Source organism: Acomys russatus, chromosome 16 (assembly GCF_903995435.1).
Source record: "Acomys russatus chromosome 16, mAcoRus1.1, whole genome shotgun sequence".
NCBI classification, from domain to species: domain Eukaryota; kingdom Metazoa; phylum Chordata; class Mammalia; order Rodentia; family Muridae; genus Acomys; species Acomys russatus.
Window position 1 is genome coordinate 20,449,248 of NC_067152.1, and position 15,139 is coordinate 20,464,386.

Below are 15,139 nucleotides of genomic sequence, written 5' to 3' on the forward strand. Positions count from 1 at the left end.
ATAAGTAATCAGGTGGGCAACAGCCCGTCATACCTCATTATCACGCCAAACCTCAGCAAACAGAGAGCATCAGCCTAGGACACACTGCCAATGGCGGCACACGTCCTCCTCATTCTAGGGCCATCTCTTTCCCTCTTGGTTTGAAGCCCGGTTGGTTGGCTGTCGATCTCACTGCACAGTCCTGACTGGACTACACCAGTGCAGCCTCAAGCTTGCTGCACCCCTCCGGCCTCTTCCTCCTAAGTGCTGACGTTACAGGCATGTGCCACCACACTCTATTTTGCTTTGGGTTTTGAGTTGCCAAATGTCAACTGTCCTAAGAATCTGGGAATGTCATTGGACATATCTGTCCCATGAAGAGTCATTTACCCCTTAGTCAAGTCACATAGCCCCCTTCCTTTCACACCAGCTAAGGTCCCAGGCTACAGAAGACAGGCTTTCTGACCTGAGGGTAGCTACAATTTCTCATGATTCCTTTTCTTTTTTTTTTTTTTCATTTTCATTTTTTGGTGGTGGTGGTGGTGGTGGTGATGCTGGTTTTTCAAGACAGGGTTTCTCTGTGTAATAGGCCTGGCTGCCCTGGACTCACTCTGTAGACCAGGTTGACCTCCAACTCAGAGATCCGCCTCCGGACTGCTGGGATTACAGGTGTGCGCAACCATACCAGTTTGGTAGGATTTTTCTTCTTGTTGTTTTTGTTTTCCTGAAACAGGAGCCTCACTATGTAGACTAGGCTGCACTTGAACTCAGATCGGAGTACCTCTGCCTCCTGAGTGCTGGAAAGCCTGCCTCCCATACCGCACCCATCTATTCTGTTTGGATTTGACAAGGCTTCACTCACTATGTAGTCCAGGCTGACCTGGAACTCATGATCCTCCTGCCTCTTCTGAGTGTTGGACGGACATGCCTGGGCCAACAGGCTTGAGTTGGTATCTTTATTTCTGATGAATTCTCTGTTCTCAGCAGTTTTTTGTTGTTGTCGTTTTTGTTTTTTCAAGACAGGGTTTCTCTGTGTAGCCTTGGCTGTCCTGGACTCACTTTGTAGACCAGGCTGGCCTCGAACTCACAGCCATCCGCCTGCCTCTGCTTCCCGAGTGCTGGGATTAAAAGCGTGTGCGCCACCGTGCCGGGCTCCCAGCACAGTTTTTAACAACCTCCCACATCCTCCATAGATGTTGCCCTCTGATTCAGTGCCAAGACTGAACAGGACACAGGGATGAGAAGGGAGACAGACAGAGAAATGCCAGTGTATCCCAGGGTGGTAGCTCAAACCACAAGGACAACCAAAAGAATATATGTATGTCAAGCCAATAAGTAATTTGCATAACATTTACATTCTGTCCCTCAGGTTATCCTGGAGCCAAAAGAGGAAGTAAGGAGTCCAAAGCAATATAGCAATACAGAGTAAGTCAACTGACCCAACAGTGGAGGTGAAACATTTTAATCCACCACTAGCACTTAACACTGCACAGGAAGTCACTGCTCCCAGAGGTTCCTTCCAGGTCAAAGGAAGTTCCAGAAATATCTAGAGTTACTGGTCCCCAGCCCGTGAGAGCAGAGGTAAGTAGGCAGAAAAGCAGGTGCCCTCCTGTCACTCATAGATCCAGCTCTGAGCACAGCTCTTGTAATCCACCAGCTCCTCCGGCTGAAACCACAAGCCGATCTCCTTCTCTGCACTCTCCACAGAATCGCTGCCGTGGATGATGTTCCTGGGTGGGAGAGAGGCAGGATGGTTACCGAACCGGGAAAGATGACCCTGGCCACGGCACCCACTGCTGATAGCAAATACCATGGCAGCGGAGAAGCCAGAGTCCCAAGTACTTTAGAACACTGTGAAAGGAAACAGCGAAAGGACAACTTCCTGTGAGCGGCCCTCCCAGAAACACTAACACCAGAGTGTCAGCCTCAGTGAGATAAAGACAAGCAAACATGGGGACCCTCCAAATCAGCTTCCATCTTCAGAGGCAGGAAGACAAAATTCCCATTTAAAAGTGACCTGAAACTGGTACAGTGCCAGCATGGGGGGGGGGGGGGAGAGAGAGATTGATTTTAAAGGATAACCTCAGCTCCATAGCAAGTTTGAGGCCAGCTAGCCTACTTGAGACATCATCTCAAAAAACAACTAAATTAGGGGCAGAAGAGATGGCTCAGTGGTTAAGAACACTGACTATTCCACCAGAGGACCTGGGTGTAGTTCCCGGTGCCCACATGGGGCTCACTGTGTCTATAACCCCACAATGCCCTGTTCTAGCCTCCTGAGACACCAGACAGGAAAGTGGTACACAAACACATATGCAGGCAAACTAGCCACATAAAGGAAAAGTGAAAAATAAAAAGAAACTTTAAAAGCCAAAATAAAATAAGTTGTATTTCTAGCCTCAGTGGCCCGAATTCTAGTGGCAACTAACTTGGATTTGGGGAAAGGGTGAAACATCAGTTCTCACCTGCCAACTTGGATGCAGAAGTCTCCTCGGATGGTCCCAGGCTTGGAGTCTGCGGGGTTGGTCTCCCCTAGCATCACCCGGCCCGTCTTCACAACATTCAGCCCCTCCCAGACCTCCAAGGATAAGAGAAGAGAAGCAGTAGAAAACCTCGCATCTCAGGATTCACAGGAAAAGGCTCCTGAACAGGGCCCTCTCATTCCCGAGGCAGACAGTGCCTGCTTGTTCCAGTACCACGGATGCAGACCACCTGCCCCTCTCATCCTCCCAAGGCCCATTCAGATCCATTCGTATGGCAGCCACGACCTTTTTAAAAGGTAAATATTGCCACGGAGGTAATCCCACCACTCCAGAGGTTCAGGCAGGTGGATCCCAGCAAAGCCACCCTGGTCTACATAGAGAGTTCCAAGGTACAGCCAGGGCTACATAGAAAGAGCCTGTGTTGGAGACCCCAAGATATGAGAGTCATAGGATTCCTGCCAAGGAAAGCTGCACATGGGGTGTGGAACCAGCTCAAACAGAAGTGTGTTGCAGCCAGTAAAACTAAAAGGAATAGGAGATCTAAAGAGCACTTTGACAGCAGACACGGAGGTGCAGAGTTTGGAGTTTGCCCTGTTGGTTCTAGGTCTTGCTTTAGCGCAGTGTTTCCCCACTCGGCTCCTTTCCTTTTGGATTGGTAATGTATATTCTTGGGGGTTGGTCTGGTGCTCTATATATACAAATGCTGAATTCTAGGCCCCAAGACCTGGTTGCATTGTCAGGTACTCTGAATAATGTTGTGTAAACATTGCTCCCCAATTATCTCTGATTGGCTAATAAAAGAAGCTGGACAGCCTGTAGTTGGGCAGAAGAGAGGTAGGCAAAGCTTCCATTCCTGGGCTTGGGGTCTCGGGTAGGGACCATGAGGCAGAGAAGAAGAAAGGAAGAGAGAGAGAGAGAGAAAGGACATGGCCTGATGGAGCAGATGCAGCCAAGACAGGTCCAATATTGGCAAGTAACTTGGGGCATGTGGCTGGGAAGTAGCCAGACTAGCTTAGAGGAGTAGAATAAAGCCTATCTGCCCAGTTACTGAGCCTAAAGCAAATTAATAAATCTACTAAGTCTCTGTGTCTTTTATTTGGGAGCTAGAATGAATGAATAGAATTCCCCCAAATATAAATTGTCATCAACATATGCTATGTCATTGTATGTTGAAAGTATGTGATCTGCTTTTTTATTTTGATTTTGATTTTGCAGGGGATGACAGTTAAGATACTACCTTGAGTCTCAGAAGAGACTGTGAACTTTTAAACACTGTTGAGGCTGTGATAGACTATGGGTACTTCTGAAGTTAGACTAAATACATTTCTGCATTATGTTATGGCTACAAGCCTATGGAGACCAGGAAGTGGAATGTGATGGTTTGAATAAGAATGGCCTCTATAGGCTCACTTCTTAAGAATTAAGAGGTATGCCAGGTGTGGTGGCGCACGCCTTTGATCCCAGCACTCAGGAGGCAGAGGCAGGTGGATCTCTGTGAGTTCGAGGCCAGCCTGGACTACAAAGTGAGTCCAGGACAGCCAACGCTACACAGAGAAACTCTTGTCTCAAAAAAAAAAAAAAAAAAAAAAGAATTAAGAGGTGTGGCCTTGAGGCTGGAGAGATGGCTCAGGGGTTAAGAGCATTGGCTGTTCTTCCTAAGGCCCTAAATTTAATTCCCAGCAACCACATGGGGGTTCATAACCATCTATAATGAGATCTGGTGCCCTCTCCTGGCAAGCAGGCATACAATGCTGTATATATAATTGATTAAAAAAGGAAGTGTGACCTTGTTGGGGTCGGTGTGGCCTCCTTCGAGGAAACGTGTCACTGGGACTGGGCTTTGAAGTTTAAAAGCTCAAGCCAGGCCCAGTGACTCCCTGCTGCCTTCAGATCTGGGTCTGGAACTCTCAGCTATTTCCTTAGCAGACAGATATGCCTGCCTGATTATGGACTAAACCACTGAAATGTAAGCAAGCCCTGATTAAATGTTTTCTTTGTAAGAGTTGCCATAGTCATGGTGTCTCATCATAGTAACCAACAAAAATAGACTCTGTCTCAAAAAAACAAAATAAATAAATAAGATGCTACATATGGTACCTCCCATAACTTCCTAGCATTGGTGCCATAATTGCATAGTCCTGACATCACGTGGTCCCTGATCACTTCTTATCCTATCTTCTTTGTTTTTTTTGGTTTTTCGAGACAGGGTTTCTCTGTGTAGCCTTGGCCATCCTGGACTCACTTTGTAGGCCGCCTCGAACTCACAGCGATCCGCCTACCTCTGCCTCCCGAGTGCTGGGATTAAAGGCGTGCACCAACACCGCCTGGAGGTAAGCTCCTTCTTGCATAAATCAGTGGTTCTCACCCTTCCTAACGCTGCAACCCTTTAGTACAGTTCCTCATGTTGTCGTGACCCCCAACCATAAAATTATTTTCATTGCTCTTTCATAACTAATTTTTCTATGGTTATGAATCGTAGTGTAAACATCTGTGTTTTCTACTCATCTTGGGCGTCCCACAGGTTGAGCACCAAGAATTATGCGGTACCACGATAAACCAAGTTCCCTGTGTTCCAGGTCTCCCCTGAGATCTCCCAGTCCTGGGTCTTCAGCTTGCCAAGCATATGTGCATTTTCTTCAGGGGATCCGAGAGCCAGGGCCCCTCCTAACTGGCTATCCCACCAGCCTGTTTCCTCTGCAACCCAGAAGACCTGGCACCCAACACAGGAAATGGCATATTCACTCTGCTCTACTCCCAAATGAGTCATTCCCATCAATATCCCACACAGACGCACTCACCATAGCAACCACTGGTCCTGAGTGCATGTATTTCACCAGGCCAGAGAAGAAGGGGCGGTCCTTCAGGTCGATGTAGTGCTCCTTGAGAAGGTTCTCTGAAGCCTGGGACAGAACAGACAGTGAGAACTAGCCCCAGGCCCCTAAGAACCTGCAGTCAAGTTTCTTCCCCCATCCCTCCTGCCGCTCAAAACCCGGGCTCACAGCCAGCTGATCAGTTATAACCAGACTCATCCTCTACAGCACCAGAGGACAGCAGTGACAGCCACAAAGTACTTCTGAATTTTTTAAATGTTTTTTTAAACATATTTTATTAATTTATTCATATTACATCTCAATTGCTATCCCATCCCTTGTATCCTCCCATTCCTCCCTCCCTACTTCTGAATTTCTAATGCCGCAGAATAAAAAACTTAGAACCGATCCAACCATCTGAGTGTGACACTGAGCCTGAATTCCCAGCATTTGAAAGACAAAAATAGGAAGACCACAACTGTAAGGTCAGCCTGGGCTACAAAGCTAGACCCCATCTCTAATAACAACCCACGGTTAGAAAGGAAAAGTAACAGTACCATGACTTCTTCTTCCCAGTGAACACCTCAATTAAATGTTAAATGGAAACAAAGGGAGTCTCTGTATCAAATGAGCAGTAGACTACGCCTGGCTGTCTCCCAAGGACACCTGACATGACTTATTCAAAGGATTAAGACCCAATGTCCAAGTCCTTTCTAGAGGTACCTACCTATAAACTACCTAAAAGCACATGACACCTAGCAATAAATAATATTGCTAAAGAATGGATTAGATGTGCGGGAGAGATGTCTCAAGTGGTTAAAAGTATCAGCTGCCCATCAAAAGGACCCAAGTTCAATTCCCAGCATCCACATGGCAATTTACAACCATCTGCAAGCAGTTCAGAGGGACCCAATGCCCTCCCACCTCCACAGGCACCAGGCACAAAAGTGGTGCACAGACACACCTGCAGGCAAAACACTCATGAGTATAAAAATGTTTAAAAATATATATACTTTTTAAAAGAATGAGTCCGAGCTGGGGGTGCTATCACATGCCTGTGACGCCAGCACTCAGGAGTCAGAACCAGGGAGGTCAAGAGATCCACAAGCCATCTTAGTCACATAATAAAATTTGAGGCCAGCCTTTAGCAACATCAAGCCCTATCTCAGTGAGGAGGCTTGGAGGAGGAGAAGGAGAAGGGACAAAAAAGAGAGGAAGAGAATTAAACACTCACATTGCAAGGCTGGTGTGTGGCAACAAATGAAGTTAAGCACAGAGCAAACCACCTTCAGAGTCCCGACTCAGCCTGGCTAGGCGCTCTCTTTGCCTCTGCATCTACACAGCGAGGGGCTAGCAGTTCCCCTTGGTTTTTATACTTCCGCACAACTACACCATACAAAGCTGCACAACCACCGCTTTAGGGATAGGCATAGGCCAAGATTAGCTGACAAAAAGCACATTCATCTGGGTGATGGCTGCTGCACGCCCTTAATCCAGCACTAGGGAGGCAGAGGCAGGCAGATCTCTGTGAGGCCAGTCTGGTCTACAGAGCGGATTCCAGGACAGCCAGGGCTACACAAACACAGAGAAACCCTGTCTCAAAAACAAACAAACCAAAAAACACACTCACAATACCCTATCCTTCAGCCACTGGTTGGTCGTCAGTTGCTCAAGTAAACTTGGACACACCAGAGTGCAGTCTGCCCGTGGGTGTGTTAGCGGGTGCATCCAGCTAACACACGCGGACTCCATTCTCCCTTCCCGTGTCACACGCTCAATGCTGTTAACTGGTTCCAATAATCTTCAGCCTGCAAAACTGACCACATGCTTTTCATCAGGGGTAGGGAAGCCCTAGACTTCCCTTTGTCCCTCGAGTCCATAGCAGATGAACAGGCCTCCAGAGGCTTGGCAGGCATCTCTTCTTCCGTTCTTTACCAAACCTATCTCCTCAACAGAAATGCCAGGGCAACAGAGAAAGTGTACTCGGGGGCCAGAGAGACTCAAGCCACAGTGCTGGCCACTTCATTGTATGTGTTACCAGGCACAGGATCTGAGCTCCTTACGTCTGAGTATTCCTAGCAACTATGAGGACAAATATACGTATCTCTCAGACCTGTCATGAAAGATGGAGAAGAAAACATGTTCTTAGCATATACTATTGTGCTTGATGAATGGCTGGTTCGTTTCATTGCATCTCTAAGGTGGAAATGACTGTGCAAGTCCACGCCTGGCTCTTATTATTCCACCATGCCTCCCCTTAGCATTAACAACAGTTGATTCCTTATACTAAATACATATATATATATATATATATATATATATATATATATATATATATATATATATATATATAATAAAACTGGTGACTGAAGAGATGGCTCAGCCAACTGTCCTTGCAGAGGTCCTGAGCTTGGTTCCCAGCAGCCATATCTGGTGGCTCACAACTCGTAACCCCAGTTCCACGGGTTCTGATACCATCTTCTGCCTCCACATGTGCCTGCACACACAGGTTTTAGCCTAGCCAAGGGTACACAGTGAGACCCTGTCTCAAAAACAACAACAGCAAAGGAATAACAATAAAAAAATAAAAAATTAAAACTCAACATTACAAATTAAACTAAAGGCCAGGTGTGGTGGCGCACACCTTTAATCCCAGCACTCGGGAGGCAGAGGCAGGTGGATCGCTGTGAGTTCGAGGCCAGCCTGGTCTACAAAGCAAGTCCAGGACAGCCAAGGCTACACAGAAAAACTCTATCTCGAAAAACCAAAGAAAGAAAGAAAAAACGACAAATCAAATTAAATTTGAAATGCACTAGGAGCCAAAATTATATTGCTTTAATGGGAAAAAATATATTGTCCCCCTAATATAGTTGCACTGGGAATTAGCATTCACTTTCATAGATTTGTCTGAAGAAGGGTTCTTGGCCAATCAGTCCTTGGTACTTATTGGAATATTGTCACTTGACTGCATGACTCATGCACACAATCCCAGCACTTAGGATGATTGGAAGAGAGGATCCTGAGCGTTCCAGACCAGCTGTGCCAAATATAGGTGCATCTATTCTATGGGTGTATTAGAATTGCTTCTGTTCTCTGTTCTGTCAGGAGCACCCCACAGACAAAACTGCAGTTTTCTCCCGCAAAGTCCCATGGACCACGCCTGACTCATGTTAGGCGCCATCAGGTAGTAATTACTAAAGCACAGACGGTCTTCCTGACAGCCCGTTCCAGGGGTCGGGTGGAGGGCTTGGGAGGGTCGCCCCCTAAAGTTATCTGCTTAGGAGGCTAAAGACCAAGTGCTTTCAACGCCCAGAATGAGGGAGGAAAGACAAACTTTTTTTTTTTTTTTTTTTTTTGAGACAGGGTTTCTCTGTGTAGCCTTGGCTGTCCTAGACTTACTTTGTAGACCAGGCTGGCCTCGAACTCAGAGCAGTCCACCTGCCTCTGCCTCCTGAGGGCTGGGATTGAAGGTGTGCGCCACCACGCCTGGCAAAATAGACTATTTTTGAAAGCCCCAAATGACCTGGTTTGTTCCAAGAGTCAGCCACCATGCTTAGTCACTGAGAGGTTTTGAGGTTCCAAGACACCCTCCCTCCGTGGAGAAGTCTAGACAGGAGACAAGACACAGCAGAAGAAACTCTGCAGGGTCCCACTCAGCTCCAAAGATTCAAACCAGGAAGAGCAGGGTCTACTCACCTGCATAAGCTTCAAGCCAACGAGGCGGAACCCCTTCTGTTCGAAGCGCTTGATGATCTCACCCACGAGCCCCCGCTGGACGCCATCAGGCTTGATGGCAATGAAGGTACGCTCACTGGTGGCCATGGTCCTGGGGACAGGCAAAACGGAAATGAAAAGGCCCCTAGTGATAATCCTTCTCTCAGGAGGATTACTCCCATAAAACTGGCTTTAATCCATTATGTCTACCCCAAGTCTCTCTAGTAAAATCCCAATCCCTGCCCAGCTCACTCACCAAGGAATTAATATCCTGAAGTGGGGAAGGGCTCAAACACAGAAACTGTAATGTCTGTTCTATTTGATTTAATAATAAGCTCCTATTGAGCTTTGCCTCTGTCCTTAATACTGTAATGCAACTAAGGGAGGAGATATAAAGACACCACTTTTTCTGGTAATACAAGTTAGGGAAAACTGCACTGATGTGGTTTTTCCTAGTGAAAGCTGCATCTGGTACGAGACAATTTGACTTATGACATTAGAACTAGCAAGAGCTTTAGAAAATATATGTCATGACAGTCATTTTCATTTTACAAAGAATGAGATTGCCCAGCCCTGTGCAATTTGGGATCCATCTTAGGACCTAGTGAGAAAAAAAACCAAGCCTGAGGATGCATGCCAGTAATCCCACCACTAGGAAGGCTAAGGCAAAAGGACAGAGAAGTGCAGGCCAGCCTGGACAATGCAAGAGTCTGACTCCAAAACAGAAAAGAAAAAAATAAAATAAACAAGAAAACAGAGCTGAGTGTAGGGCACAAGTCAATGACCCCAACCTGAACTGAGCTACATAAGACTCCGTTTCAAAGAACAAAACAAGAAAAATAAACAAACAAACCACTAACTCTGACCCATCATGGATGGGGTAGGAACTAGGAAGACCCAAGGCCTTAATCCTGCTGACTGGGAAGAGACTGGCAATTAACACGTGGGGGGTGTGGGTGTGTCAATTTATTCAGGGGGGTAAACTGTCAATGCTCCATCAAATAACTCCTAACTCCTCCATACACACACACACACACACACACACACACACACACACACACACGGAAAAAAATATAAAAGACATAGGTAGGAGGCGGCTTGTGGAAACAAGCAAGACGAGAGTATAAAGGGAGGAGTGAAATGACTAAATACATTACATACATGTATACAATTAACAGGGAATAAAAAGGATAAAAAATCTGAGAGTCGAGGCCAAGTTCAGGACAGCCAGGGCTACACAGAAAGACCCTGTTTTGAAAGACAAAAACAAAACCAAAACAAACAAAAAGTGAAAAGTCCAAGCTGGCCTTTAATCCCAGCACTCTGGAAGGCAGAGGCAAGCAGGTCCCTGTGAGTTCGAGGCCAGCCTGGTCTACAAAGTGAGTCCAGGTCAGCCAAGGCTACACAGAGAGACCCTGTCTCAAAAAAAATTTTTAAAGTCCATTATGTAAGAATAATGTACTAGGGGAGAAAATAAAATGAGTATTGTGACTGACCAGTGAAAAGTGGACTATAAGAGGACCATAGCATGCTACCTAGCATGGACCATCATCCAGGAAGGAAGACACCAGGAGAGCATCCATTTCCGGGGAACACAGTCTCACAAGATGAAAGGAGGCTCCACCCTGAAAGACAATACCTAAGAGGACAGCAACACCGGCTCCTGGCTCTGCCTTTCTGAACCTGGCTTAACCTCTAATTTTACATCTTAAGAATGGGGCTGAGTCAACTGGATGGTTCAGTGGGCAGAGGTTTTTGTACCACAAACCTGAGTTTGACCCCTTAAGCCCTCTCCACAAAAGTGTCTTCTGGTGTTCCTGTGTGTGCTCAGGGCATGCATGCACAAGAACACACAAATAATAAATAGTCTTTTAATGATCATTTTTGTTGGTGCCCTACTCTCCTTTCCTGCAGAAAGAGTTGATCTCCTCCAGTACCTGTCTTTGATACCAAGCCACAGAGCCCCGCAGTCAGTGAAAGCAAAGATCACACGGCAATCACGCCTTCCAAAGAGAGACAGACGGAACCCACAGACTGACTGAAGAATCTCTGAAGGGACGTGGAGCACGCATAGATCCCTCAGAAACGGCCAGCCATGACACAAACAGACCCTATGAAGCCCCCTGCACACAGATCACACTCACACTCGCCCAGCCCCTCCCCCAGCCCCCCCCCCACCCTCCCCACCCCCTGCCATTCATTCAGCAAGCAATGCCGGTGTACCAGCTCTGTGCCCCCAGCACCGGACTGCAAGGAGAAGATGGCACAGCCCTGCCCCGAAAAGCTGACAGGAACTGCAGCCACGGACAAAGGCGAGCCCACGTGGCGTGTCATGCTGACAGGTCCGTACCTGTCCACAGCCAACCCTGCGACCTTCCTCAACACCTTTCGAAGGTTGCACCCTTTATTTATTTAACGCCCACCTCCCCCTCCACTCACCTTAGGCCCTCACCCTGTTTCCTTCCCCCTCAGCTCCCGAACCCCTCTCACCCCCTTCAGAAGCCAGGTCTTTAACTCCGGCTGCCAGCACCGGAAACGCGCCCCGGCCTCACGTGGTTCTCGGCAGCTGCTCTCACGGAACCTTTTCATAGAGTTTCGTTTCAGGAGAGCCTTTTTGGCGGAACGCCGCCCGTTCCCGCTTCCTCCAGTGTGTAGGATGTTATTCTAGGGAGCACTCTTTCAGTGTTTAACTTCCGACGATGGGTGTGGTGGTGGTGGGGTTTGGTTTTGGTTTGGTTTTTTTTTTCCAGCTGGCGGCCATCTTTTGTTCCTTTCCTAGCGCCGTGTGACTCACTTTCTCCGTTCCCGAGAAAATTTGGTTCCCCGAGAGGTGGCGCTCACACTACATGAAGTCACAAGTAGAGCTTAAGCAAACGCGTCAATCCGATCCGCTTGCCTTCGTCCTGTCAAGCAACAAACGTACTGAATACTGTGTGTACTGAATACTATGTCCTAGAACCTAGGAATAAAGCAGTAAGCCCACTTGGGGCTTCATATAGCATTGAGAATTGGAACCAAAATATATATATAAAGGAAATTTATAGTAAATGCACAGTGTTATGTAAGTGCTGTGAATTAAAAAACAGCGGTGGGGAGAGGCGCATACGGTTGGGAAATCTCTGCAGAACTGATAATCAAATCGACCTACACGAAGTTTAGTTATAAGGGAGCAAGCCTATTATTACCTGAGAGCAGAGAATTATAGTGATTACTGGATAGTAGGGAACGCAGGAGGACTGCTGTTGTTGCTGTTGCTGTTGTTGTTGTAGTTGTTTGCAGGGTCTTACTATGTAGCCCTGGCTGTCCTGGAACTAGCTGTATAGACCAGGCTGGCCTCAACTTCACAGAGATTCCCCCTGCCTCTGCCTCCTGAGTGCTGGAATTAATGGCATAAGCCACCACATCCGGTATTTTTATTCTATATTTATGCATAGACCAGTTTCTATGTATGAGGTGGCCAGGGGGGGTGTCAGGTCCCCTGGAGCTAGAGGTGTGAATGATCTGATGTGAATGCTAGGAATCCAACTTGGGTACTCAGCAAGAACAGTATGTGCTCCATAACCACTGGACCATTTCTCCAGCCCAGATCATGCCAGATTGTGTGTGTGTGTGTGTATACACATTTTTTTTTTTTTAAATGAAGTAGAGACGGTTTTGCTCAGTGAAAAAGGCCTTGCCTTGATGGATTCGCCATGCTGGGAACAATGTGGCATCAAGACTTACAGGTCACCCGGGTGACAGAGAAAATGTGTCCCTCAAAAAACAAAAACAGAGGCAGGTAGATGTCTGTGAGTTCGAGACCAGCCTGGTTTACAAAATGACTCTAGGACAGCCAAGGCTACACAGAGAAACCCTGTCTCGAAAAACAAAAACAAAACAAACAATAAATAACCCGTGGCAGATAACAAGGCAGGCAGAATATCAGGCAAGCCTGATCTATTTTTACCACAACACAGTAAAAGCTTTTCTCAAAAAACAAAAACAAGAAGTCAAGCACATACACACACACACACACACACACACACACACACACACACACACACAGTCCAGTTACAAAATGGGCAAAAGACAAGAACAGACATTTCACAGGCCGAATGTACAGAGGGAGAGGGAGGAAAGAGAAGGGATACTGTTATAGCTCAGTAGGTAGAGTGTTTGCTTAGCATGCACAAGGTCCTGGGTTCAATTCCCAGCATGACCTACACTGGGTACAGCTATATGAATACATGCCTGTAATCCCAGCACTTCCGAAGTAGGTGCAGGAAGATCAGAGTTCAAGGTCATCCTTAGCTACACAATGAGTGTGAAGTCAGCCTAGACTGCTTGAGACTGACTAAAAAAAAAAAAAAAGCAAATACCAGACACGGTGGCTCATACCTGTAATCTCGGCACCTTCAAGGCTGAGGGAAGAGGATCAACCTTGAATTCAAAGCCAGCCTTGTATATATAGAGATTTCCAGACCAGCAGAGAGAAAGAGAGATGTTCAACTATATTAACCATTAGCCATTAGAGAAGTATTAATTAAAACCATGATGAGATATCAGTACATTTATAAAAATGCTAAAGTAGAATTTAGAGAAACTACGCTCAGCTTTTGGAAAGCCAACTGGAGAGGACTGAAAGTTCAAGGCCAGCCGAACAGCAACAACTGGTCTTAAAGCTAGGTATGATAGAGGCAGGAAGATCCAGAGCTCAAGGTCACTCATTCTATGGTACTTATCAAATTTGAGATCACCTTGGGTTCCATAACACCCTATCTTTTTTTTTAATCCCCTAAAGACGGGAGGGGCCAGTAATGATAACACCAAATATTATTGATAAGATAAAGTAGGATCTAGATTCTTTTTTAAAAGAATTTATTTATTATGTACACAGTGTTTCACCTACGTGTACACTGCACACCAGAAGAGGACACCAGATTTCAGTATTGATGGTTGTGAGCCACCATGTGGTTGTTGGGAATTGAACTCAGGACCTTTGGAAGAGCAGACTGTGCTCTTAACCTCTGAGCCATCTCTCCAGCCCCTACCCCCAGACAGGGATTCTCTGTGTAGCCTTGCTAGTCCTGAACTCATTTTGTAGACCAGGCTAGCCTTGAACTCACAGAAATACACCTACCTCTACATCCCAGAGTGTTGGGATTACAGGCATGTGCCACCTTGCCCTGCTCCTTTTCCCCCTCCAGACAGGGTTTCTCTGTGTAGACCAGGCTGCCCTCAAATTCACAGTGATCCACCTGCCTCTGCCTCGAGTGCTGGGATTAAAGGTGTGTGCCATCACTGCCTAGCCCCGAGCTCAATCTTAAACTGTTAAAAAAAAAATTCACCTGTAGCTTGGATATGCCTATAGCTCAGGAGTTCAAAGCCAGCCTAAGAAATACAATGAGACCCTCACCTCTGGAAGAAAAAGAAAACCAACTAGATTATAGAAAATATTAAATACTGTATTATTTAACTTATATAGTACTCTTTTGGTGCAGTAGATAAAATGTAGGGTTTCACAAATGCTAAGCATATATGTTACCACTAAGATACACATATCTCCAGCCTGTATAGAATATTGTTAAATAACAAAAACTAAACCAGGCATAGTGGTGCACGCCTTTAATCCCAGCACTTGGAAGGCAGAGGCAAGCAGATCGTTGTGAGTTCAGAGCCAGCCTGGTCTACAAGGGGAGCCTACGACTGCCAAGATAACACAAAGAAACCTTGTCTTGAAAAACTAAATAAATACATAAATAACAAGAACTGGAAAGTGAATTAATTAATGGTTACCAGGAGTTAGGGGTAGATAAAATGTACAAATATGTCCATAAAGAGGTGCCATAAGGAAATCCTGCAATAAATGACTCTGTATTGGGGGATTAAGATTACGGTGCCCAGGCTAACCTTTTGCCACAATCTCTTGAGTGCTAGGACAACCAGTGTGAGGCACCATGCCCAGCCTGTTTCTGCAAACTTTGGTTGTTGCTTTTGTTTTTGGCTAGTTAAATAGTTAATTGTTGGTTTTGTTTATTTATGGTTTGTTTGGAAGCAGGGCCTTGTGTAGCTCAGGCAGGCCTCAAATTTATTATGTCACTGCTCTAGTTCTGTATCTTGTCTATAACGGCAATTGCCCAATGTATACATATAACAAAGCTTTAAGAAATCTAG

General features: G+C 46.2%; 1 protein-coding gene across 1 annotated transcript; it reads right to left on the reverse strand.

Annotated features, from left to right (window-relative positions):
• Positions 1 to 1,425: 1,425 nt before the first annotated feature.
• LOC127200195 (nucleoside diphosphate kinase A) lies at positions 1,426 to 11,341 on the reverse strand. The gene is made up of 5 exons (XM_051158325.1): positions 11,210 to 11,341; positions 8,969 to 9,098; positions 5,261 to 5,362; positions 2,445 to 2,557; positions 1,426 to 1,709 (listed from the first exon to the last, which is right to left on the reverse strand). The coding sequence occupies exons 2-5, from the start codon at positions 9,092 to 9,094 to the stop codon at positions 1,592 to 1,594; spliced, it is 459 nt and encodes a 152-aa protein (XP_051014282.1). The 5' UTR covers positions 9,095 to 9,098; positions 11,210 to 11,341; the 3' UTR covers positions 1,426 to 1,591.
• Between the last annotated feature and the right edge of the window lie 3,798 nt (positions 11,342 to 15,139).

Excerpts from the sequence above, each read along its gene's own strand:
- LOC127200195 (XM_051158325.1), bottom strand. The coding sequence starts at position 9,094 with ATGGCCACCAGTGAGCGTACCTTCATTGCCATCAAGCCTGATGGCGTC. Across the intron at positions 2,558-5,260 it reads CAGGACCAGTGGTTGCTATG|GTCTGGGAGGGGCTGAATGT; the intron begins GTGAGTGCGTCT and ends TTATCCTTGGAG. Across the intron at positions 1,710-2,444 it reads TTCTGCATCCAAGTTGGCAG|GAACATCATCCACGGCAGCG; the intron begins GTGAGAACTGAT and ends TCTCCCACCCAG.